Source organism: Prunus dulcis, chromosome 8, assembly GCF_902201215.1.
Source record: "Prunus dulcis chromosome 8, ALMONDv2, whole genome shotgun sequence".
Taxonomy (NCBI): Eukaryota; Viridiplantae; Streptophyta; class Magnoliopsida; order Rosales; family Rosaceae; genus Prunus; species Prunus dulcis.
Window position 1 is genome coordinate 17487347 of NC_047657.1, and position 26015 is coordinate 17513361.

Below are 26015 nucleotides of genomic sequence, written 5' to 3' on the forward strand. Positions count from 1 at the left end.
TCCTCAATCCTCAACTTGCCTTATCTCGACACTTATGGACTGATTTTACAGAGACAAAGATGAGAAAATTCTCAGTGAAACATAATCTTGTGGAGCATAAAGTTTGATTGCAATATGATCTATAAGCAAGTGGAGGGACATAAGAAAATTTCAAGCTTAATACTGAATATTGGTCACTGGTCAAATGAGATGCTTGTGCTTCTGTGATCACAAAGTGTGACAGATACTAAAAGCAACTCTTGGCTCTGCTTCAAATCTATTTGGTATGAGCCAAGGGAACATGTTCCAAACTCCCAACCGGTCATTTTCAGTGATTGAAATAAAAATGTCTCTTTGGAATGTCCTCAACTTCTGAGGGATAAGGCATAAAGTTTGTTTTTTTGGAATTTTTTTGTGGGGGAGAAGTATAGGAATTGTAGGATGGTGATGCTTCTTTCTATTCTTCAAGAATATCCAATTTGAGAAGCATCATCTGGAAATATTCCATATCTGAAGTTGGTAATGGAAGTGTTAGATTGACTACAAAGATCTCCTTTTGGAATGTCCTCCCAACTTCCTAGGGCTAAAGGCACTTTTTTTTTTTTGTCCTTGGAATATTTTTTGGGCAAAATCTTCATCAAGAATATTCACTCTAAACCTTATATATTCATTGTTAATTACCTTTATATCCCTTCATCATGAATACCTAAGGTGTGGCCCAATATTATAGAATCTGCCAATGTGCTTGAATTGACTTCGAAAATATCATTGGTTGGAAAGGTTTGAACAAACTACCATCCAATTTTCAGCTATACCAAGTAGAAAATTCTTTCAATGTATCATTAATTGGTTGTCCACCTTATAAGCTCTGGTAATATCTCAATTCTCAACTTTCAAAGATTTTTCTTTGAATAGAATACTTTAAAGCCTTTTTGCCCGGTTTTTCCTAAGACATAATCCGATTATTTTGTACTTGTTTTCACTTCTCATCAATAAAAATTATATCATCTTTGTGTCAAAAAAAGCCTTTTATTGCCTTGGTTAATTATCGAATTCCAAAATAGTGGAAATTGACATTGTTTTGGTTGAAGGAGCATGTATGGAATATCTGTTTTTCTGGCCGACACACTTCTAGATTCTAACACAAAACATTTGTTTAAAATGCTTTTGCCACGCATACATGACATGGGAAGAATCTGATTTTTTTTATTTTTTTATTTTTAAATTTTAAAAACCCAATGGGAGTATAAAATATGTTTGCACTGCAGATTGACAGTAAAAAGATATATACTTATATGGCTCGACCAAAATCATGGATCGCAGACAGTGCACAATTTTCCTGAAAGCCATCAGATTCAATACATTGTTTTGTCATAAAAAAAATGTGTTATTTTCATTATCAATCCTTAGGTTCGAATTCCGTTACCGACAATCTTCTTAGTGGGTAATCTATAAAAATAAAAAAAGAAGTTAAGACTTTTTCTATATGTTCTCAAAGAGATTTTGATATGCTCTAACCTTGGAATGAAGTAACCTCTCCTCTCCCCAAACTTTTCAAAACCCGAAAAAAATATATATATATCTTTGTTTAGTTGTAAAAAGGATCCACATCATTCTTTACGTTTGTTAGGTTTTGATGAAATGGTATGGTAAATGTTAATCTTGCATATACACACATTAATTCATTCTCAACCATAAATTCCGTCATCAGCTTCACCTCCATCATGGTTGAGAATTACGCACATGAAACACAACCAAACGATTGTTAGCTGTTTATTGAGGTAGGCCTTATAATGAATTCCGATCGATATAATTTTAAAAAAAAATTCTTTGACAGATAGCTAGCATGTCCCATTTCGCCTTGTGCTAGGCATGTTACCAACTTTACATATTCATCGTGGTTGAGAATGGCTAATGCAGATGACGCAGATGATTATTAGTTGTTTATTGACTTACAAAACATAATGAATTCAGCATCGATCAACGGCCGAAAGTCATTAACGTATATATATATATATATATATATATATATATATATATTTAAATTATTGCAAACGAAACTCTTTTGACAGATAGATAGCATGCCCCCACCTATCCCCTTTGGCCTTTGTGCGTCATTTGCGACATGTGCAATGTATGTTCGAGATGTTATCACCATGACATTTGCCATTTTAGTCTGCACCACTTAGCCTTGGTCCCCAAATGTACATAATAACCTCATGGTTGGGGAAGGAAATTCAAAAGCAAGCCATTGGGGTTGGACCGACCTTATGGTACACCTAGTCTTTTCAGCCGTACATAATAATTGTAGAGAAAGTAAAAATGAGCATGTATGGCTGCTTTCAGTGGTCCTAATATGTGCAGGATCTGAGTCATCATTATCCCAAATTATAACTACCGACAATGGATTTGAGTCATCTCTCATTGTCGACTATAAAGAAAGCTAAAGAAATTAGGTTTGGTTTTCATGATTATCTAAGCCCAATGGCATTGCCTACTTACTCTAAAGAGGTCGGAGTTTATATCGAACTTTTAACCTAATTTTGTTTTGCATAAGCATATACATATGCGCAAAGTGTCATGAATTTACGAAAAGTGTTCTGATGAGTAGATTATAATGATCGAGATTAGAAGTAATCGATTTTCATTGTTAATTCTACTATTAGATGCTGAATTGTATTAGTATTTCAAGGGAGTTCAATGCTAAACTGATTGAGTGGCGTCATGACATGTCTAGATTACTCTTTGAAATAGAACATATCCATACATTTGTTTTGAGTGATCAGTACTTAACAGGGAGACTCTGATGCAATATATGTCTTCATAGTGATCAATATTTTTGTTTTGAGTCTTTGACATAAGTAAGAAGTAGGTCAACTATTTGGATAAGCATGAGGCCAAAGCAATGTCCAAATCCAACATAATGCAGCTGGATGAAGCTGCTGGCCAGCTACATATGGATTAGCGAAAGCTAATATTAAACTCCTGTTTATTCTAAATCAGCCCATTGAGTCATGGACCTTGTCATCATAAAAGAAAAACCAGCCCATTGAGACAAAACCCTAAACAAAGTTTTGTCCCTAATTATTGTCATTAATAATAGGAACTTGTAGATCAAATTGTTAAAAACATTAATTCTTACATTCGAGATCCGAATTTCTATTTTCCTTTTCTCCAATATCATTTGTACCTTCACTTTGTCTAAATCACTCATCATATTATTCATATATTAAAACAATTGTCCCACTTGCCATTAGAATTTCTGGGAAAAAGAAACATAGCTTCATCTTCATGACATATACGTCAGTGAACAGTATGAGAAAGATTGTAGTCACAAGATCGAAATGGTCAATGGTGGTTTTCTTTTTTGAAATTAAATATAGGATTAAAAAAGCTAATCAACATCTAGTTTTAAATTAATTAGTGATCAGAATTACATGAAAGTCTACGAATTTTGAGAGAGATGCTGAGGTTCACACTTGTGCCGACTTAATTGAAAATTGTTGGTCTAAACTAGGTGGGGGTTTGTGTGAGTTTGAGTTTGACAGCTCTTCAGAATTTGTATTGGCTCCGGTCAGCATCAAATCAGACAAGGAATTGAATTCCAAGTTGAAGCATGTTTATGGTCTTCTTTAGTGATGGATACCATGCAAAGATGGTAGGTTTTAAAGACGAAATGTTTGAATGGCAGGTGGTTAATTACTGTTTAAACAAAGCATAAACACTGAGCTTTAAGCTTGTTTTGCTCCTGTCTTTACTGGTTAATTACTTGGGTAGCACTAACTTTGGGAACTTTGTTTGGTTCAAAAAGAGCTTTTTGTTTTTGGTAAATTATAACTGAGAAGGTTACAGAATCCAAAATGAACAGTTTTGATTCTCTATCTGAGGTTTTCAATCATACACATACCTACTTTTTACCCTTTAATTTATAATAAAGAATGAAAAGCATCCCTTTTTCTTGGGCTACTTTAATTATGCACCCTTAGTTTTATTGCCTTCGAAATGCCATGCAATTTCAGTGCCTCACAGACATGAACCAGCTTAAAAATTGTTACCAAAAGCACAGGGGCAGCCTCACAGCCACGTGTTCATGTCAGCTGGAAAGAAATTTGATCCTCCTCAGCCCATAGGGGCCATGCCTTTCCTAATAAACCAGAAAAGGCTTTACTGATTTTGTCATCATCTTCATCACTGCAGAAGCAGCCAAACTAGGTGATAAGTGCGGTTCCTGATATGTTCAACACGAAAAACAACACACAGTTTTCTTTAGGGCACCCCAACCCCATGAATTTCAATCCCTTGATTCAAAAAATTCATGCCCTCTGTGGCAGTCAGTTTTCTCTGCAACCACAGGGCAGCACTGGGTTTTCACTTTTCATTATCACTTTTCATTCTTAAACCCCTTGTTTGGTTCATGCAGTGGGTTTTTATAATTAATTTCCCAATTTCAAGCCTCTTTTTCCATAAACTAAACAAAGTTTAGGGGTGCTCAAACTCAATGTCCTGAATCTTCGAATAAATACTATTAAACCCAAAAAAACAGAGTAGTGATTTTTCCACTCACTTTTTATTCACTTACACTTTATTTTTAAAAAGTTATATGTTATCACTCTTTTTTTGTTCACTTAAACTCTTTTTTATCTTATAATAAAAAATATTAAAAAAACAAAAGAAAATGTAAATAGCTAAAAGGAGAGTGGAAAAATCACTACCCAAAAAAATAACTTATCATCATGCAAATCACAGTCGTTTTCAGTATTCTCATTCGGAATCCAGTAATCCACCACCACCACTAACAAACACACACTGTAAAGTGTAAACAAACAAAATTCACTCACTCTCACACTCTCTCTATCTATCTCTCTCTATGAAACATAAACAAATGGACGGTGTACTCATAATCTAATATTTCCTTGTTTGATGATATCCCTGTCATGATCTCATCAACACCCACAAACCCATGTCAATAATAATAACTCTTTTGATTACCAACATATTCTTTGTCCACATTCCTCTTTCTCAAATCACAGATGTGTGTATGTGTGCGTGTCTAGATTCTACAAAACAAAACATGCATACGTTTTTCATATAAATAATAATCGAAGCACCTCATTATTTCACAATCTGAAATTTAAAACTAATAATAAACACATACACAAACCTTTCCCTTTTCTCATTCACCAAAAAACTACCCTCCCTCACCAATACTCTCTCTTTGACGTCCTCCTTCCTTCTTTCTCCATCTCGCTTTCTCACACGACTGTATAAACAACTTTACAAGATGGGCATGCATATACATAGTTAAAAAGAAGAAGCAAAATAAAGAAACTCTCTCTTTTTTTTTTTTCTCTCTCTCTCTTTTCTCGACTTCTACACGTTTAGAGCCCAAAGCTTTATCGTCAACATTAACGTTTTTCTATCAATTTTTAGTGTGAGCTTTGTTTGCTCTGGTGTTTAATCTGCGTTTTGAGAGGCAGAGCTTGTTGGGCAACCTCCTTCACAGGCTTGCCTCAGCAAAACCTCCATCGGCTCACACCATTAAATCAATTTTCAGGTCTGTTTTAATTTTTTTTGTTATTTTTCCATTGAAAGTTTTGATTTTTCGTCATCGTCTTTGTCCCGTTGTGTTCCCTCTAGATAACAAAAGAAAATAGAGAGCGAAGAAAGAGAAAGAGAATCGTCTACTCTCTCTTCACCTCTCTTCGTTTTCCGTGTTGATAAACAAATCTGTTTGTTTCCATGTGCAATGTGTCTGCAGAGCTTTTATCTACAAATACATATTTGGTTGCATCTCAAAACCCAGATGGTGAAATGCCCTTCTCTGTCAAACGATTCGATCTCTCTCGCTTAGCTCACCATCGACTTACTCTCTTCAATCGACTCCTTCACAAGTTCCGCTATATTCAATCATGGGTCTCACTCTTTTGCTCAATGGAACCTTTGCTTCATCACCAGCTCAACAATCATCGATTACCTTTTTGAGAGCTTTGCAAGGTCTGCCCGTTTTGGAACTCTCTTCAATTTTCATCAATTTGGTACTCTTTCTTGCCTTCCTCTTCATCATCTCAGCCAGGCGAATATTTGTTTGTCTGGGTCGGATTAGAATCCTTAAAGATGATTTGGCCTCGAATGCGAGCTCAATTCGGCATAATACTGTTGTTGATGCTGAAACTCGTGAGGTTAGAGTTGGTACAGACTTCAAATTTTCGGTCTTTTGTTGCTTCTATGTGTTGTTTGTACAAGTTGTGTTGTTGGGTTTTGATGGGGTTGGTCTGATAAGAGCAACTTCTAATGGGAAGGTTGTGAATTGGTCTGTGCTTTGCTTGCCAGCTGCACAAGGCTTAGGTTGGTTTGTGCTGAGTTTTGCAGCTCTGCATTGTAAATTCAAGGTGTCTGAGAAATTCCCACTGTTGTTGAGGGTCTGGTGGTCTGTGTCATTTCTGATTTGTCTGTGCACTTTATATGTTGATGGGAGAGGTTTTGCAATAGAAGGCTCAAAACACCTCCGTTCTCATGTTGTGGCAAATCTCGCTGTGACACCTGCCCTAGCCTTTCTTTGTTTTGTTGCATTTAGGGGTGTTACTGGTATTCATGTTTCTGGACACTCTGATCTTCAAGAGCCATTGCTTCTTGAAGAAGAAGCAGGGTGTCTTAAAGTTACCCCTTATCATGAAGCTGGGCTTTTTAGCTTGGCCACACTTTCTTGGTTAAACCCACTTCTTTCAATTGGGGCAAAGAGACCGCTTGAGATCAAGGACATTCCTCTTCTTGCACCGCAAGATCGAGCCAAGACCAATTATAAGATCTTGAATTCAAATTGGGAGAAGTTGAAGGTTGAAAATCCTTCAAAACAGCCTTCTTTAGCCTGGGCAATTCTCAAGTCATTTTGGAAGGAGGCAGCTTGTAATGCCATATTTGCTGGCTTGAATACTCTTGTTTCATATGTTGGTCCGTTTATGATTAGCTATTTTGTCGATTATTTAGGGGGGATAGAGACTTTCCCCCATGAAGGGTATATCCTTGCTGGGACATTCTTTGCAGCCAAGCTTGTTGAGACCTTAACGACTCGGCAGTGGTATCTCGGGGTAGACATCTTGGGTATGCATGTAAGATCAGCTCTAACGGCAATGGTATACCGAAAAGGACTCAGGCTTTCCAGCACGGCCAAGCAAAGTCACACTAGTGGAGAGATTGTTAATTACATGGCTGTTGATGTGCAAAGGATAGGGGACTACTCCTGGTATCTCCATGACATGTGGATGCTTCCCATGCAAATCATTCTCGCCCTCGCAATTTTGTACAAGAATGTTGGAATTGCTTCTGTTGCGACGTTGATTGCCACCATTATCTCCATTATTCTTACTGTTCCTGTGGCAAAGATACAAGAAGATTATCAAGACAAATTGATGACTGCGAAGGATGAAAGAATGAGGAAGACTTCCGAGTGCCTACGAAACATGAGGATTCTCAAGTTGCAAGCTTGGGAGGACAGGTACCGTTTGAAGTTAGAAGAGATGCGTGGTGTGGAGTTCAAGTGGCTACACAAAGCCCTCTACTCTCAGGCTTTTATTACATTCATGTTCTGGAGCTCTCCTATATTTGTTTCAGCTGTAACTTTTGGTACCTCTATATTTTTGGGTCATCACCTCACTGCAGGTGGTGTTCTTTCTGCTCTAGCCACTTTCAGGATACTCCAAGAACCACTCAGGAATTTCCCTGATCTTGTATCAATGATGGCTCAGACAAAAGTTTCCCTTGATCGAATTTCTGGATTCCTGCAGGAGGAAGAGTTGCAGGAGGATGCAACAATTGTCCTGCCAAGAGGCATCACAAAAACGTCAGTAGAAATTAAAGATGGTGCGTTTTCCTGGGACCCTTCCTCTCCCAGACCAACATTATCAGGAATACAAATGAAAGTGGAAAGAGGGATGCGTGTGGCTGTTTGTGGAATGGTTGGTTCTGGAAAATCAAGTTTTCTCTCTTGCATCCTTGGTGAGATCCCAAAAATCTCCGGTGAAGTAAGTTTGTATTTTTGAATTTCTTATTCTGTTTTGCATCTCATGTTTTCGTTCCTGGCGGGTTCATGAAGTTGTTTTTCTTAGGCTGACTATTAATAATTCCCAATGAATGCTTCTTAACGTATCATTTCAGGTAAAGTTATGCGGTACTGCTGCTTATGTTCCTCAGTCAGCATGGATACAATCTGGAAATATTGAAGAAAATATTCTTTTTGGCAGCCCAATGGATAAACCAAAGTACAAGAAGGTTATCCATGCTTGTTCACTGAAAAAAGATTTGGAACTTTTTTCACATGGAGATCAGACCATAATTGGTGATAGGGGTATAAATCTGAGTGGTGGCCAGAAGCAACGTGTGCAGCTTGCAAGGGCACTTTATCAAGATGCTGACATTTATTTACTTGATGACCCCTTTAGTGCAGTTGATGCACACACTGGGTCAGAGTTGTTTAAGGTTAAACTTGCTAATTGTATCATTGATATCACATTTCAATTGACTTGAATATGGCTAAATATATATTATGGGGGAATTGCAGGAATACATATTGACAGCATTAGAAGACAAAACTGTGATTTTTGTGACCCATCAAGTTGAATTTCTGCCGGCTGCTGATTTAATACTGGTATAGTCTTCAAACTTTTAATATATTGTTTCTGCAATGAAAGGTCCACATTGGCATCAATAGTCTGTTGCTTATTTTGATAAGTTAGCCAGTTAGCATATTTTGGCATTATTTTGAAGGCCTATCCTACATTAGCGGTTGTAACATCACTGGTTGGCTTGGTATATTTATACTTGTGTTGTTTCTGTTAGTTTATTGCAAAACTTTTGAAGTTTTTTTTTTCTTTCGTTTTCCATACTTTCCCCTTCCATTTCCATTTATTCTCAGTTTAGTTTCCTATGTCTGATTTTATATAATCTACTTTATGTGTTTTTGAGAGTGTTCTGTAACCTTCATTTTCCATCTCTGAAGGTTCTTAAAGGAGGGCGCATCATGCAGGCAGGAAAATATGATGATCTTTTACAGGCAGGAACTGATTTTAAATCACTAGTCTCAGCTCACCACGAAGCAATTGAAGCTATGGATATTCCTAATTACTCATCAGGAGATTCAGATCAAAGCTTGTGTCCAGATGGCTCTATTGAACTCCGAAAAAATCGTGATACACCTAGCAGTAGTGTTGACTGTTTGGCAAAGGAAGTGCAAGAAGGTGCATCAGCTTCAGAGCAGAAAGCAATTAAAGAGAAAAAGAAAGCAAAGCGTTCAAGAAAAAAGCAGCTTGTCCAGGAAGAGGAAAGGGTAAGAGGAAGAGTCAGCATGAAGGTTTACTTGTCATATATGGCTGCAGCATATAAAGGATGGCTGATTCCACCCATAATCATTGCACAAGCAATATTTCAGTTCCTTCAAATTGCTAGTAGTTGGTGGATGGCTTGGGCAAATCCCCAAACAGAAGGAGACCAACCGAAAGTGAGTTCGATGGTCCTTCTTGTTGTTTACATGGCCCTTGCATTTGGGAGCTCTTGGTTTATATTTGTTAGAGCTATTTTGGTAGCTACATTTGGTCTAGCAGCTGCACAGAAGTTGTTTGTGAAGATGCTTAGAAGTGTGTTCCGGGCACCAATGTCTTTCTTTGACTCTACTCCTGCTGGACGGATCTTGAATCGTGTAAGTCTCTTGTGTTTGCTGGAATTTATGTGACTTTCTGTTTGTGAAAACACGTGTTACACAAACTCCTTTCATTTGCATATATAATTTTTGAATCGTTTACAATCTATAGGTATCAATTGATCAAAGTGTGGTGGATCTTGATATTCCTTTTAGACTTGGTGGGTTCGCTTCAACGACAATACAACTTATTGGTATTGTTGGTGTGATGACGACTGTTACCTGGCAAGTTTTGCTTCTTGTTATTCCTATGGCCATTGCTTGTTTGTGGATGCAGGTAATTACATTTGTTGCCCTGATATTGTTGTGTTAAGTACTCTTTGGTATTTAGAAATGAAGGAAAAAAAAAGGGTATTGCTCACTGTTAGTATCATATTCAATTTCTAGTATTTCCTCTAAATGGTAGATAAATCAGATTTTAGAACTTTAATGACATAAGGTCTCAAAAAATACTTTGCATCTCTTCTTCAAATAATTGGGGGGAATACAATTACTTTTACAATTTTATTTCTGAATATATAAGATTCAGAAACTAAGAATTCGCTTAGTACTAATGCACCATCATTGTGTGGAGCCTGCAGTGATTGCTACAGAGAAAAGCATTTAAATCATTTTGATCAATTCCTTAACTTTGAGTAGCCTTATTCTTTTGTCTTTTTGTCTTGCTGCGTGTATGAATCTTTGAGCTAATTACTTAATGTTACGAAAACTAATTCAAAGGGTCTAAGATCTTTTTCCTGTTCCCCTTTCTGCTGAAAGTTATTAAATATTGCACCTGAATGTAAGCATTCTGTGATGCAGAAATACTACATGGCTTCATCAAGAGAACTGGTCCGAATTGTTAGCATCCAGAAGTCTCCAATTATCCATCTTTTTGGTGAGTCAATTGCTGGAGCTGCCACAATAAGAGGATTTGGACAAGAAAAAAGGTTCATGAAGAGGAATCTTTATCTTCTTGATTGTTTTGCTCGTCCATTCTTCTGCAGTATTGCAGCTATTGAATGGCTCTGCCTGCGCATGGAACTACTCTCAACCTTTGTATTCGCTTTCTGCATGATTTTACTTGTGAGCTTTCCTCATGGAAGTATCGATCCAAGTAAGTTTATGTCTTATACCCCTAAAGTTATCTATATGTTATCATGAGAATTGAGTTCTGTAAAACATGAGGTGAATATGAATCACAGAATGGGCATTTCAAAGTGTGCACCCACAGAAAAAAAATCTTTGAACTTGTCTGGGAGTATATACGACATCGTATCTCTTTCATGCTGACATTTTCCTTGTGACATGACTACACTATAATTTTAACCTGATTGAGTTTCTGAGATCATAATTTTCAACCATCATATCTTATAAACACATTGTTTACATTTTAATTTGTTGTAGTTTTCATTCAGTAGCGCACTTTGATGTGCTTTGTAGAGCAAAAGAAATCCCCTTTCTGCTAGCTTTAAAATACTGAATAGGTTTGAAAACTGGATTGGTGTTGACATAGGTTAAAGCTTAGTCTCAAATGATTGGATGACTTGATGGGAAGATGATAGAGTAGAGTTTACCGATTATGACAAAATGCCATATCTAATGATAATTGGTTCTTTCATGAAGGCATGGCGGGCCTTGCTGTGACATATGGCCTGAATTTGAATGCACGCCTATCACGGTGGATACTTAGCTTTTGCAAGCTTGAAAACAAGATTATTTCTATTGAAAGGATTTATCAGTACAGTCAAATCCCAAGTGAAGCTCCACCTGTTATTGAGGATTCTCATCCTCCATGTACATGGCCAGAGAATGGAACAATTGAAATGGTTGATTTAAAGGTATGCTGCCTGCAGTTCAATTTCTTGATATCTTTACATGTCCTTGTAATTAATGTCAGGGATAAGTTTTTTGATGTGCCTATTCTTTGTTACGGGAATAGGTTTTGTTATGCTTATGCTTAATTTTAGGAATAATGTGTAGTTATGTTGCAATTGGATTGCAAAATGCTAACAGTCCTGCTTCCTTCTTCCTTGTTTCCTTTAAAGGTTCGTTACAAGGAAAATCTTCCTGTGGTCCTTCATGGGGTAACTTGTACTTTTCCTGGTGGAAAGAATATTGGAATTGTTGGGCGTACTGGAAGTGGTAAATCTACTCTGATCCAGGCATTATTTCGACTAATTGAACCAGCAGGGGGGAGGATCCTAATAGACAACGTTGATATTTCAATGATTGGTCTTCATGATCTCCGTAGCCGTCTCAGTATCATACCCCAGGATCCTACCTTATTTGAAGGGACCATTAGGGGCAATCTTGATCCCCTTGAAGAGCATTTGGATCATGAAATTTGGCAGGTTTGACTACTGTTGCATATCCTATCCTTTTCATTTTGGAATCTGACTACATTTTTCGCAATTCAAGTAATTTTCTTATTACTTAAGCAGCAGGGGGTTTTCTTTAATATAATTATCAACAAATTTGAGTTCAGAAGGTAATACTGGTCCTTGTATTAAGTCTATTGATCCGTGAAAACCAAGGATTATGTTATTGAAAAGTATACAGGAAATTAAAGTAAATTAAAGTATTTTTTAGGAATTCGTGCACACATGTATTATACACATAGTTCCTAACTAGGGTTGGATTTGTTCGGTGCAGGCACTTGACAAATCTCAGCTTGGAGATATAATCCGTGAAAAAGAGCAAAAGCTTGATACACCAGGTACGAGTTAAATCTCTTACCCATCCGACTCTCTAAATAAAGGAAATTAGAATGTCTTGGTTTGTGTGTAGCTACCAATGAGTTGTATTTTTATGTTGAAATTGCAGTGCTGGAAAATGGAGATAATTGGAGTGTGGGGCAGCGACAACTTGTTTCTTTGGGCAGGGCATTGCTTAAGCAAGCAAAAATACTGGTGCTTGATGAAGCGACAGCGTCGGTTGATACAGCCACAGACAATCTCATTCAGAAAATTATTCGAACAGAGTTTAAGAACTGCACTGTGTGTACTATTGCACATCGTATCCCAACCGTAATTGACAGTGATCTTGTACTGGTACTCAGTGATGGTACGTACAGTTGCATTTTTTGAAGGGTGGCACACAGAATTCATCAAAAAGTAGAAAAATAGTCTCAAGTCGTGATTGAAAAATAAGCTCCTTCTCTTAAACCATAATCTGTATAGGTTAAGAAAATGTAAGAGTTTGCACAAGGTTCTTTGCAAGATATTGAATCTTTATGTGCACTAGTGAGGGACTCAACTTCAGTAAGTTATTCATGTATTGCAAGTGCTCATTAACTGGATATTCTTGTGACATGATTCTGCATTTCCTTGAGAAAGTTTATTCTTTGGTGCTTAGGGGGGGGTTTTAAACACCATATTTGATGTTTTTGCAGGTCGAGTTGCAGAGTTTGATACTCCTACAAGGCTATTAGAAGATAAATCATCCATGTTTCTAAAATTGGTAACAGAATATTCATCAAGGTCTAGTGGCATACCAGATTTTTGATTCCGATGTCATGGCTAAGAACCTTTGATTCAAAGGCAACAGCAAGAGCAGATGATTACAAAATGAGACAGTTGATGCCACCAAGTTCGTTGCGGCTGCTGCTGCATTCGGGAAGTTGAAAGATAATGGGAAGTATAAAGGTGCATGTCATGTTATCATTCCAAAACCCCATTGGAGGAAAATTGTTTCTAATTTACAGTGATTATGGGTTAATTCATCCCCCAAGCCGAATCGGGGAATTCTTTCACGGTCAGTGTACTTAGACAAATAAGTTGGGATGGTGAGAGTCGTAATAAATTACAAGAGGCAGAGATGGGGGGTATATTTGTGTTTAATCATGTTGAATAATGTAGTCTCTAGTTGAAGGAGTAGGCTTATTTATTTAGTTAGGCAATAGGTGCAGCTGGATTAGTCAATGTTTTTGGTCTGAAATGAGTCTATGTTTTATTCCACAGCAGAATGCTTAGACCCTGGTGCTAGAATATCATAATTCCACATTTTGTCCCTGTTTCCTTTGGCACTGAATGGATTTCACTTGAAAATTGAAAACTTGCATATGAACTCTGTTCTGGTTTATGACACTTTGACCATGCTCATGCATGATTCTGTAGAAAATTAAACAATCAGGCGGATAGAAAATATATCAGGTATTTTGCTCATGATCCTTGACCTATAAAATTACTTTCAAACAGCCTCCAACGGATCAGGATCTCATCATAAATTAATTACATGTTCAAATTAAAGACTGTTTTAACATGATCAAGTTGGTGATCATGTTAAGTCATCAAACTATCATACACTCAATTCAAACAAAATCCTAATCAACTGTTAACATTTACAGTCTGATAACCTAACATATTAGATTGTTTAACAAGAAAACGGTTCTCACAAGCATTACCCTTATTTCTAGTTTGGCCAAATTTCACTTTGGTCCCTACATTTAATTTCAAATTTGGAAATTTCGCCACTGTAGCTTGCTGACCTAAACTAGAATTTGACTCAAATTACATAAACCAAAATTTTGGCCAAACAAATCAAGATTTGTTATCATAAGGGCAATAATGTCCCTTGATTATCTGGAAAAAAAACATCTCTTTTCAAACAAGTGGGTCATTTGTAGAGCCCAATTTGTATCCTATAGGCCAAATCATGCCCTCATGTAAATTGGGCCCAAAAACAAAGCTTACAGCATCACAAAGCAATAGCATTTGCCCAAATCAGCACCATCTCCATCTTCTTCACCTAGTCCTTGTTCTTTCGTTCAGGTTCTTCTTCTCTCTGAAAACTGCAGCTGAGCACGATGCAGGCCATTTCGAAGCGTGTCGGGCACCAATACCTGACTCCCTCGTCTTCAATCTCGTCGCTCAAGTCAATCTACCCTGTTTCCGATCACTGTAACCCCCCATTTCCTCTTCATTTCTTAGGGTTTGATTCTCCCTAAGTTCGTGACGTTAATGTTTCAATTTGTCAATTTTGTAGATTATGGAGCTGATCGTCCGAAGTACGGATCTACCCTCGCCACTAAGGGAGTGGGGCACCTTGTGCGCAAGGGCACAGGTGGAAGATCATCTGTTAGGTAACACTCCAATTCATCATTTCTAGTTACGCATTTTTCAGTCTGGAAAAGGTAGAAAATTTAAAGAGCGAAAGGGTTAGATTGTTGTTGCTCCGTTTGTTTTCTGGCAAAATGTAGGAAAAGTTCAAACTTTTTGTCAGAAATTGATTTTACTCTATTAGGACAGGATAGTTTTTTTATCTCTTACATTTGCATTAGTAAGTAAAATTTTCATTGGAAATGGAATGTAACTTCTAAGAAGCTAACTACCAGCTTAAGTCTTGTGAGAAAAATGTTTTCCGATTGCGCCAGGTGAACATTATGTCCCGTTAATGGTTTAACCATACAGATGAGTCAAGCTTCTCGTTTCTGTATTAAAAAATTAGTAAAAGAAAACCTAGACAACATAGATATTGAATCTGTTGATGTATTTTTTCCCGTTGTGTTTCATATCTAGAAAGTAAACATTATGTTGGTCTCATTGAATAATGTGTTTTAGGTGAAATTATTCACTTTGCGAATTTAGACACTTTAGAGGGATTGGGCTTGCAATTTTACGTTGCCCCATAATTCTGTTGTTTACATTGTTTGGAAAATAATCTGTCTTTTTTCAGTGGCATTGTTGCTGCAGTTTTTGGATCTACAGGGTTCCTTGGTCGTTATCTTGTACAACAACTTGGTGAGCTAACTGTATATAAATGCTTTTATTGGTGGCATTGTTACCTGCATGCATTTATTTCGATTGTGCTTGTTTTCATTGAGAACATTTCTAGAGGAGATTGTTGGACTGAAATTGATCTGTGAAATACGTTTTTAATTTTTTATCCTTAAAAAAGACAGACAGAAAAGTGTTTATAGTATTTTTCATGCATGTGTGTGCTGACTCTTTACTTCACTGCCAGCCAAAATGGGAAGTCAGGTGTTAGTTCCTTTCCGTGGTTCTGAGGATTCCCATCGTCATCTGAAGTTGATGGGGGATTTGGGACAGGTAGGGTAACCTGTGTTGTTTCACATAGTTAAACATTCTTTCTTGACCGGCAATGCATTTGTTCTCCATTCTTCAATCTATCATGTTGCTGATCTTCTCACATTTCACATACACAGATAGTACCTATGAAATACAATCCGAGAGATGAAGATTCAATTAAGGCAGTCATGGCGAAAGCTAATGTGGTTATCAATCTCATTGGTATAAATTCTTCAATTGTAATTTTACATGTTAAAGATATTTAAATCTTTGGAATCAATGAAGGAACACTTTGTAGCTTGGCAGGGAGGGATTATGAGACAAGAAACTTTAGCTTTGAGGAAGTGAATCATTCCATGGCCGAACAACTGGCAACGGTAGGTATCCTGCATTGACATTCACAACATTATTTGTCATTCTTATGCTGCTTCTGATCCTAGTGCCATCTGCTTCTCTTAAAAATTGGTTTCACAAAGCATCAAACTTAACAAAAATGGGAGTAAAAAAGTGTTTCTAGTCAAGATTATGTTGTCTCAGTGACAATATTTTGTGTATAATGATCTTATCTAACAAGCTGCAGTCTGAGATGCTGCTGTAAAGCCTGCAATTGAACTTTTCTTTCAAGATAGTTATAGAAGGGTCTTGTGGGATCTCTCCCCCTCTTTCATTTGGTAGTAATGCATCTACTGTTTTTTTGCTTCAATATTATATTTTTATGCAGATTTCCAAGGAACACGGTGGTATCATGAGATTTATTCAAGTGTCTTGCTTAGGGGCATCTTCCTTGTCACCCTCCAGATTTCTAAGGGCTAAAGCTGCTGCAGAGGAAGCAGTATTACGTGAATTGCCAGAGGTAGAATCATTTTCTTTGGTTTCTTGTATGTCGATATGTTTATTTCAGGAGCATAGCGTCTTAACACTCACTTTCATGAATAGGCCACTGTTTTGAGACCTGCTGTGCTGATTGGTACAGAGGACCGAATTTTGAATCGCTGGGCCTTTTTTGCGAAGAAATATGGCTTTCTTCCACTTATTGGGGATGGATCTACCAAGTATGTCTTTAATATATCAATTGGAAGTTAGTTAAATTTAAATTTTAAATTAGTGTAAAATAACAACTTTGATCGTGCACTTGCATGCCTTTTTCTAAACCCTCATTGGATATTTTGCTTGTAATACCTTCCATGCAGAATCCAACCTGTATATGTTGTTGATGTTGCTGGGGCAATCGTGGCAGCCTTGAAGGATGATGGCACCAGCATGGGAAAAGTTTATGAACTTGGTGGGCCTGAGGTCTTTACAGTGCATCAATTGGTAATTACTAATTTCTCATCTGTTTATGTGAATTTGTTGCATCAATGTGGAATTTTCTCTTGCTAAAAACCTAAAAACTGCAGGCAGAGCTAATGTTTGAGACAATACGTGAATGGCCTCACTACGTGAAGGTTCCTCTCCCAATTGCAAAGGTAAACATGTAACGATGCAAATGTGTATGGATGCCAAGAGTGAATGATAGCAACTAGTACCAAACCCCAACCCCCAACAAAAAATAGAAAGTGTAATGGTGTTTCCAACATTTTCTTTCCATTATCATGTCTTGTGGATATATTTATAACCATATCAGTGCCTGGTCTCCCAGTCCTAGTTGCATGCCAGATGAGCTAACTGCATGCCTGTGTATGCCTTTTTCAATAATGTTTACTTGAACCTCATCTGTTTATGAATTTGAATGTTCCAGGCAATTGCAGCGCCTCGAGAAATATTACTAAATAAAGTTCCATTTCCATTACCTAATCCTGAAATCTTCAACCGAGATCAAATCCTTGCCCAAGCTACGGATACAGTCGTCTCAGAAAATTGTAAGTTCAATAATTTTTAGGATAAGGCGCGTAGTTCTTTATTCCCCGTGTTTTTTTTTTCATCATTTTCTTGTTTATGATTGGTTAGTTTTCTCATTTTGCTTAATTTTGTGGTGGACTTTGTAGCTTTGACTTTCAGTGATCTTGGACTTGTGCCCCATAAGCTGAAGGGTTACCCTGTTGAGTTTCTTATCCAATATCGTAAGGGTGGCCCTAATTATGGTTCTACAGTCAGTGAAAGAGTGTCTCCAGATGCTTGGCCATGAGTCTCTTAGGCTTTTTAATTCTCAAATGCTTTTTAAGTCCAGGAGTGCAACCCACTTGGAAACTTTGAATCAGGTTTGGGGTGCAAGACTTGTGTTTCATTTTTTCATTTTTTTCTTTTTTCCATTTTCCCTCACTGGTGGTATTTAGAATAAATGTATTAATAATGTGAAGGTCTACGACCATTCTATTTCAAAATTGCCCCCATTGTGATGATCTACATGGGCCTTTTGGGGTTGCTAATGATTATATTCTTGGTAATCACAGGTTTTGAGAGGAGGTTGCTTCTTTTGAGAAAAAGTGGGAAGCAATAAAAGATATGGAGAGTTGTGCTTTTATGATTTTTCATATCTGTAACATTTGACTGAATTTCGACCATTTGTAATTTCAAGATATTTGGCATCTTTTTTACTTGTTCATAAGCCCTGAGCCATGAAGGGAATTTGATGTATCTTATTTTCTTTTTTGCTTAATGTCCTTGTAGTAGTGGGATGGGAAAATGATGGAGTTTTGTTGGCTTTAATTCTACCCTTTATAAATTAAATTTATAGATTCTATTTTCAGCAGTGCAAACCATTCTATATTTTATAGTTTTCTTTGCATCCTGATGATATCAAAAACACTCCATGCATAATAAAACAAGAAATAATATTATAAGAAAAGAAAAATCAACGACGACCAACTTCTGAGATGGAAATGCAACACTATTCTAACTGAGGAGGCAAATACAATTTACTTCCTAAAATGCTGGTTTGGCTTAAAGTCGTCGTTCAACAAGAATATTTTCTTTTCTTGCAAAGTCTTTATGCCAAACTCATCATGCAAGCAAGGAAGCAAGAAGCATGATTTGGAACTATAGTCTGAAGAAAAGAAGCTTGATGGAGCCAAATTGACTCATCAAACACATTATGGAGCCAAATGCAGGCCATGACGACTTCTTTGAACGCATCAACTTACAAGGAAAGAACACCGGGGCAGCATTTTTCATACGGCCGGGCACCGGAGCTGAGACGCACTCCGGTGATTGTTGCTGCATCAACATTTATATAAACAGCAATGTTCAGGGAGCTAACAATTCGTTTCTGGATGGGAGTTGTGTGAAAATGAAGGATCCAGGAGTTCACTTGTTCTTTGGAGACGTGAAGTTGGGTAAGTCTTTTAGAAGAAACAAGATGAAGAGAAGGAGAAGGAGAAAGAAAAAGGAAGGCCCATCTGCTTCGAAGCAGCAGCTAGGGTCTTGTCCCATTTTTTTATTTGTATTTTTCCCTTTCATCTTGTTCCTTTCATTGTTATGCCCATGAAATTGGGATTTGTATGCCAACTTTTTTGTTCTTTTGACGACAAAACAAAACAACAGATTTCGCAGAGCAGAAAATATAACTATTTGTGAAGTGAAACTTATCCAAACATCACTTAACTACATATGTGAGTCTTATCTCTTCTCTTATAATAATATAAGAAAACTTTCGTAAACGTTAAGTAAAACTCATATGAGATCATTTATCTATATAAGTGAGATAATTTATTTATGTAAGTGGATCACTTGGCAAGATTTCAGCTCTAGAAAAGAAACTTGTGTTCTCTCTCTCTCTCTCTCCCTGGTCCAGATCTTTAGATCCATGAAGATGATCACAAACAGTACACAAAGATCCCTTGTGTTGTGTGGTTAGACTCACAGAGATGTATAGTGGTTGCCCACTCTCTCATGCATATTAAAATTATGATGCCCAACCTCCAGCACAAAGTAGACAAGAGCTTCCTTACATGCTGTGATGTAATTGCAGGCTTAACGCTAGCCTATAGCTGCTTGAATAAATAAATAATGGACCTCACCACCTACCTACATATACACTTGAGGACAAAGGAGAATAATTTTATTGTATGCATGAAGCACATTTTGTCACTTCAACCCAGCAGTTCTTTTCTTGTCTCTGGTGAGAAAAATTGTGCTCCACCACTAGTCCTTGTATCTTAGGCCTACAACAATTTAATTATGTGATTAATTTATAGTAGAAATGGAGAATCTTGCTTCTGGGTTATGATGGTATGATTAAAAGGATATTCCACCTTTAAAAAAGTAATTAATTAAGTCACAAGAAATAATTTTATAACCAATTAAATTCAAATCGAGCTCCGATTAAAATCCTATTTAATGACCAAACTAATTAGAAAAAGTTGTCCTCAATTATTTGTTGGTATCATTGTCATAATTGTGAATTCCTTTACCCTTTCGCAACTCCCAACAATTGTGCATGTAGACCAATGTCACCATGTTCATTACTAAAAATGAAACACATATGAATAAGCAAGAAAACAAAAAGTAACCACCTAATAACCACATTGCGTATGTGGCTTTTCCCAAAAAACCCTAAGCCTTTTTTTTTTTTTTCCTAAAAAAACACTCTAGAGTCATTTTTACTTTGAGGAGAGGCAGCCAGTGTTCTTCCTCCCATATCCTCTCTTTTCTTCATCCCTTCATTGACAAATGATTTTTTCTATTTGTCTTCGTTTTGTTATGATTTTCATCCAACCATCACAATAGGCTGAGTTTCGGTGTCGGATCTCCACATGTGTTTTGGCATCGGATTTCCACCACTATCTTTTTTGTAGTTTCTTTCTGTTTAGAATAAGTTGTAGAGGCTCTTTGGGTTCTTTGTGTAGTTTTCACATTTCCTTTGTAAGAGCTTTTTATATCTCCTTTGTGAGAGTTTTATTTGTATTGTCATGGCTTATTTTTTTCTTCAAGTTTTATATATATTTTTTATTATTCTAAGTTTGCAATCTTAGTTGAGAGATGCCTATGCCAGAGTTTCTTTGATCATGCTTGATCATTAGTGGAGGCGCACCAGATTGTCTTGATTTTGATGTTAGATGGCTCCGTTATTGTAATGACCCTTTTGTGGCTAGTTTATATTGGCTCTTTGTGACTACTAACTAGTGTTTTTTTGGCTAAATTATAAATGCAATAATAAAATTCCTTTATAATATATATATATATATATATATATAATATTTATAGAACCCTACTTATGTTGAGCATCTAAAAATCATTAGAGTAAAGAAGGCAGTAAATAAAATAGATATTTTTAGGGCAAAGTGGAAATTTACCATGCATGAGCCTTTTCCTTGATTGGGCAGGGGCAGTGTAGGGATAGAGAGTAATGCCATGATTTGCTTAAGAAAATCCAATTAAGCTTCCTCATTAGATGGATCCTGCCCCTCCCAGTCACCAGTCACATGCAGATGCAGGAGAAAAAGGGTTGTTTGGGACAACCATGGTTGCATGATTCCAAGCCTCGAGACAGCGCCATCTTCGCTACATCACTCTCTCTTCACTTGGAAGTCGAGTTTTGCAAACAATCTCATAGATTGTAAATAAAGAAGAAGCACTTGTACTCATCATAAGTGTTTTTTTTTAATAATTATTTTATTTTTACCAAATACTCATAAGTGCTTTCTTTATAGACATTTTTACTAGAAACAGGTCAAATATTTTATTAAAATGTTAAGTACTCTATGAAGAAACGTAATACATACTTCTTTATAAAAGCACTTTTATGAGTCATAATGTGTTTTTAACCATTACAAAAGCTGACTAGATGAAATCACACGAAAATATACACTACCTAATTTCATTTTCCATCAAGAAATTGCTCTCTCTCTCTCTCTCTCTCTCTACATCAATAGGTATTGACAGGCACGTTTTATGTCACTCTCTCTCTACATCAATAGGTATTGACAGGCACGTTTTATATCATCTTCCTTATTGGAAATCAACTATGATTAGCAAATGAGATGATTGTTCAAAATTACTTTGCTAATAAGAATAAAGTTGCTCCTGCAATTATGAATTTATGATGGGGCCTAAAATATCAAATTCGGAAACATTGATTTTTTCTAAAATTTTCTTATTCATCATCACTCAAGAATGGCAAGATTCCATGTATTCTTTTTCTTTGTGTCATTTGTGGTTACCATCTTCGTACAAGTCTCCTCTTGCACACCCTAACATTTTGAGACTCACCTGTTCCACCCACTCACTGACCTCCACGTGTCCAAATTAACATTTCTCACTCAACCAAAAAAGAGTTTTATTTTAATAAAAAAAAAGAGTTGGATTTGAAGGTGCCAAAAAAAGCGTGGGATTTTCAACTTCATGCAACGCAATTTGAGGGACGAGGAATGACATCACCTTCCTCAACGCGACACGTCTTTCCCATCATGCCACGCGGCGAAATCCTACCGGCTACCGACATGACACAACACCCGGCTTACGCTGCTAACGTGCGCCATCTTTTCATATCTGGACTCTCCGACTTGCGAGCTCATAGTCATATTATATACTCTCATTTCTCCCTCTCTCTCTCTCTCTGCCTCAGCACAAAGTTGCATAAAATTCTCGATCTTTCTCGGCAAATCAAAACCTCTGTAAGTCTCCTTCTCTTAATTCACTAGTTGGCATTCCTTTCTTCGACTTTTCTCTTTTTCATGTTTAAAAGTTTGTCAATTTTGTATCTTTAACTCCAAGACAACCTGTAACTGAATTTTTTTTTTAAATTTTAATTTTTTGTAATTTAACAGATGGAACCAACTCGGTCATTCCTCCTGATTCGTGGAATTCAAATCTGGGTTCTTCTAGATTTGGTCAATTTTAGTTAGTCCAGGTACATCTGTAGTTAAATATTTGTTCCTGAAATCTCTATTTCAGTTGGAGCTGTGAAAACAGAAAAAAAGAATCTTTCTTTTGTATTTGGGAGCTGAATATAAGCTCACATTTGTGTGTTCAGAAAAAGGGTCAGGGTTTTTGTTTTGGTATAGGCTTGTTGGTGTAAGTATTGGGGTGGAGGGTTCTGCATTTGGGTTTGTGTGTGAATTTGGTGATTGCTTGAGTTGATTTGGGATTTGGGATTTGAGATTTGGGATTTGGGTTTTGTGTGTGAATTTGGTGATTGATTGAGGGGATTCGGGATTTCAATTTGAATGGGAATTCGATGCTTGCTTGATTGATTGGAGTTTGAATCCAATGAGACGCCGCTCTCCGACCAGTGTACCATCCGAGCAAATGGAGAAGGGGACAGGAAAGAGTCAGAATACAAGAATCTGTTTCTTGGCCTCATTGTCTGTGTTCTTCTGGATGTTACTGTTGTACTTCCATTTTGTTGTGCTTGGAGGTAGTACCGTAGATCAATCTGTCAAATTACAGTTACAAGCCGGTCCTGTTTACACAGAATTGAAGCCTACCCGTGTAACTAGTGATCCTCAGAAAGAAAACCAAAACACTGAATCGAAACCTATCCATGTAACCAGTGATCATCAGATGGACAACCAAAACACTGTATCGGCACCTATCCGTGTAACCGATGATCATCAGGTGGACAACCAAAACACAGAATCAACCCCTACCGTTGTAGCCCCAGCTGCTCATCAAACGGAGTCCCCTGCAAAAGCCATCCAGATTCATGAAGCGGAGAAATATCCGTTCATGAAAGCATTGAGAACTGCTGAAAACAAGAATGATCCATGTGGTGGGAGATATATTTATTTGCATGACCTTCCCCCGAGGTTTAATGAGGATATGCTGAAGGAGTGTAGGAGTTTAAGCCTTTGGACAAACATGTGCAAGTTCACAACTAATGCTGGACTTGGTCCTCCACTTGAGAATGCTGAGGGGGTGTTCGGGGATACGGGTTGGTATGCCACGAATCAGTTTGCCGTGGACGTCATATTTAGCAATCGGATGAAGCAATATGAGTGCTTGACAAATGATTCATCTGTCGCAGCAGCTATATTTGTTCCCTTTTATGCCGGGTTTGACATTGCCCGGTACCTTTGGGGATTCAATATATCAAGGAGGGATGCGGCTTCTCTCGATCTGGTTGATTGGCTTATGAAGAGGCCAGAATGGGGCATTATGGGTGGCAAAGACCATTTTCTTGTTGCTGGAAGGATAACATGGGATTTTAGGAGACTGTCAGAGGAAGATTCAGATTGGGGTAACAAGCTTCTCTTTTTACCAGCTGCTAAGAATATGTCCATGCTTGTGGTCGAATCTAGCCCATGGAATGCTAATGATTTTGGTATTCCATATCCCACATACTTCCATCCAGCTAAAGATGCTGATGTTTTCATCTGGCAGGAGCGCATGAGAAGATTAAAGCGTGATTGGCTTTTCTCTTTTGCTGGTGCCCCACGTCCTGGCAATCCCAAGTCGATTAGGGGGCAGATCATTGATCAATGCAGGAATTCAAAGGTTGGCAAGCTTTTGGAATGTGATTTTGGGGAAAGCAAGTGTCATTCTCCAAGCAGTATAATGCAGATGTTTCAGAGCTCCCTTTTCTGCCTGCAACCACAGGGCGATTCGTACACACGGAGATCTGCTTTTGATTCAATGTTGGCTGGTTGCATACCTGTCTTCTTCCATCCTGGGTCCGCATACACACAATATACTTGGCATCTCCCAAAAGATTATACAAAGTATTCAGTGTTCATCCCAGAAAATGACATTCGTAAGAGGAACGTTAGCATTGAGGAAACGCTAAGAAGAATTCCTCCCGAGCAGTTGAAGAAAATGAGGGAGGAAGTTATTAAACTTATTCCAAGTCTGGTATATGCTGATCCTCGCTCTAAGTTGGGGGTTTTTAAAGATGCCTTTGATGTTTCTGTACAAGCAATTATTAACAAAGTTACAAAGTTGAGGATGGACATCCTTGAAGGTCGTACAGATGATAACTTTATTGAGGAAAACAGTTGGAAGTATGCTTTGTTGGAGGAGGGGCAACGTGAGGTAGGACCTCATGAATGGGATCCTTTCTTCTCAAAGCCAAAGGATGGCGAGGGAGATTCTGGTGGGACATCTGCTGAAGCTGCGAAAAATTCTTGGCATAATGAACAACGACAACATCAATCATCGGGCAGGTAACAGCACAGCAATAAGGAATCCAATCCACCAATGGCTAATGCATGAAGACAACAGATTAGCCTACGTGCCTTCCTGCATTGTGTTCGGGCAGGTATGGGCTCTTGCTGGTTCCTTGTCATGAACACTCATCACAGAACTCACCATCAAGATATCCAGAGACCCACATTCTTGTTCAAATCCAAAACATACAAATAGTTTCTGCTTCTAGTGCATTTTTCCTATACGATATTTATACTTTCTGCATTGTGTAATTTTTGGTAGTTATTCTTTGTGATGTAGTCTAGCCAAGCTTTCATGTTCTTATCATCTTACAGGAAATAAAAATGAGTAATTATTAGTCCTTTATGTTATCATACGAACTAAATTCAAGTATGATGTCGCCCACATAAAGTTCATTTTATTTGATACAGGAGAGCTGTGATACCATAAGCTTAATCTTCTGCACAAAATTTAGCAAATCTGTTATCTTTGCCAAAGTTGAGCTACTTTTTAGGATCACAGGTTTTACCAAATTGTGTATGACTTTATTTACCCTTTCCATATATGATTCAATTGACTCTAAAGAAATTGAAAACAACTGTGAAAAGAGCTGAGTATGAAGAGATGTTTAACACAGGTTTTACCAAAGTTAAGCTGATACAAAGCTAAGGATGTTCAACATTGACAAACAAAACCAAACCCATCATCTCTTTCAGAATTTATATTTCTCTGTTCTATTCTATGCATGCAAACCCCATCTTCTTCAAGTCCCAAAAATTTCTTTGAGTTTTGGTCCGAAGGGCAGCTTCTCCCTCTTACATGAAAAACAATGATAATTTTGTCTGGCTTTCTTAGGGCATTCCTCAGTTTGATGCAAGCCACACAGCTCTAGCAGCAATTTTCTTATTAGGTTTCTGCCTTCTGTGTGTATATATTCAAAAACATTCCTTTTATGCGACTCATGTTCTTTCCCCGACAATTTTGCCGCTAAAATTGAGTTTGGGCCTTTTGATTGGGCCACTCTTAATTCGATTTTGATCCCAATTTAGATATGAACGGTAATTTAATTTCAATATGATAATTGAGTTAGTATCGTTTGAATGCAACGGTCCATTAGTATGATAGACAAACTACAAATTAGAGTTAATCACTCCAACTTAGTTAAGTAATTTATTTTTATGTTCATCACATGCAACTCTTTGGTGATATTTTTTTTTTTAAAAAAAATTTTGCTGAGAATATGTTCATATTGTAACACCCAAATATGGTCCTGAATGCGCTTCAGACACTCTTTCTCTAATACTGCGATTTGGTTTTTC

The 26015-nt window shown here is 37.3% G+C and overlaps 4 protein-coding genes across 4 annotated transcripts; all 4 read left to right on the forward strand.

The window, feature by feature from the left end:
* The first annotated feature begins 5141 nt into the window (after positions 1-5141).
* On the forward strand, positions 5142-13708 carry LOC117636478 (ABC transporter C family member 5). The gene is made up of 12 exons (XM_034370989.1): positions 5142-5533; positions 5738-7997; positions 8131-8451; positions 8534-8620; positions 8972-9667; positions 9780-9944; positions 10469-10763; positions 11273-11487; positions 11695-12000; positions 12302-12365; positions 12473-12712; positions 13041-13708. The coding sequence occupies exons 2-12, from the start codon at positions 5889-5891 to the stop codon at positions 13151-13153; spliced, it is 4611 nt and encodes a 1536-aa protein (XP_034226880.1). The 5' UTR covers positions 5142-5533; positions 5738-5888; the 3' UTR covers positions 13154-13708.
* Positions 13709-14325: 617 nt separating this feature from the next.
* LOC117638205 (NADH dehydrogenase [ubiquinone] 1 alpha subcomplex subunit 9, mitochondrial) lies at positions 14326-18361 on the forward strand. The gene is made up of 13 exons (XM_034373335.1): positions 14326-14547; positions 14633-14729; positions 15323-15387; positions 15611-15696; positions 15813-15897; positions 15982-16052; positions 16397-16528; positions 16612-16727; positions 16866-16989; positions 17073-17141; positions 17414-17534; positions 17661-17873; positions 18066-18361. Exons 1-12 carry the CDS (start codon positions 14454-14456, stop codon positions 17798-17800), a joined length of 1200 nt encoding a protein of 399 aa, XP_034229226.1. The 5' UTR covers positions 14326-14453; the 3' UTR covers positions 17801-17873; positions 18066-18361.
* Positions 18362-18554: 193 nt separating this feature from the next.
* Positions 18555-19105, forward strand: LOC117638779. The gene has a single exon (XM_034373893.1). It carries the CDS (start codon positions 18707-18709, stop codon positions 19097-19099), a length of 393 nt encoding a protein of 130 aa, XP_034229784.1. The 5' UTR covers positions 18555-18706; the 3' UTR covers positions 19100-19105.
* A 3005-nt stretch (positions 19106-22110) lies between these two features.
* On the forward strand, positions 22111-25062 carry LOC117637150 (xyloglucan galactosyltransferase MUR3). The gene is made up of 2 exons (XM_034371966.1): positions 22111-22226; positions 22380-25062. Exon 2 carries the CDS (start codon positions 22822-22824, stop codon positions 24715-24717), a length of 1896 nt encoding a protein of 631 aa, XP_034227857.1. The 5' UTR covers positions 22111-22226; positions 22380-22821; the 3' UTR covers positions 24718-25062.
* The last annotated feature ends 953 nt before the right edge of the window (positions 25063-26015 follow it).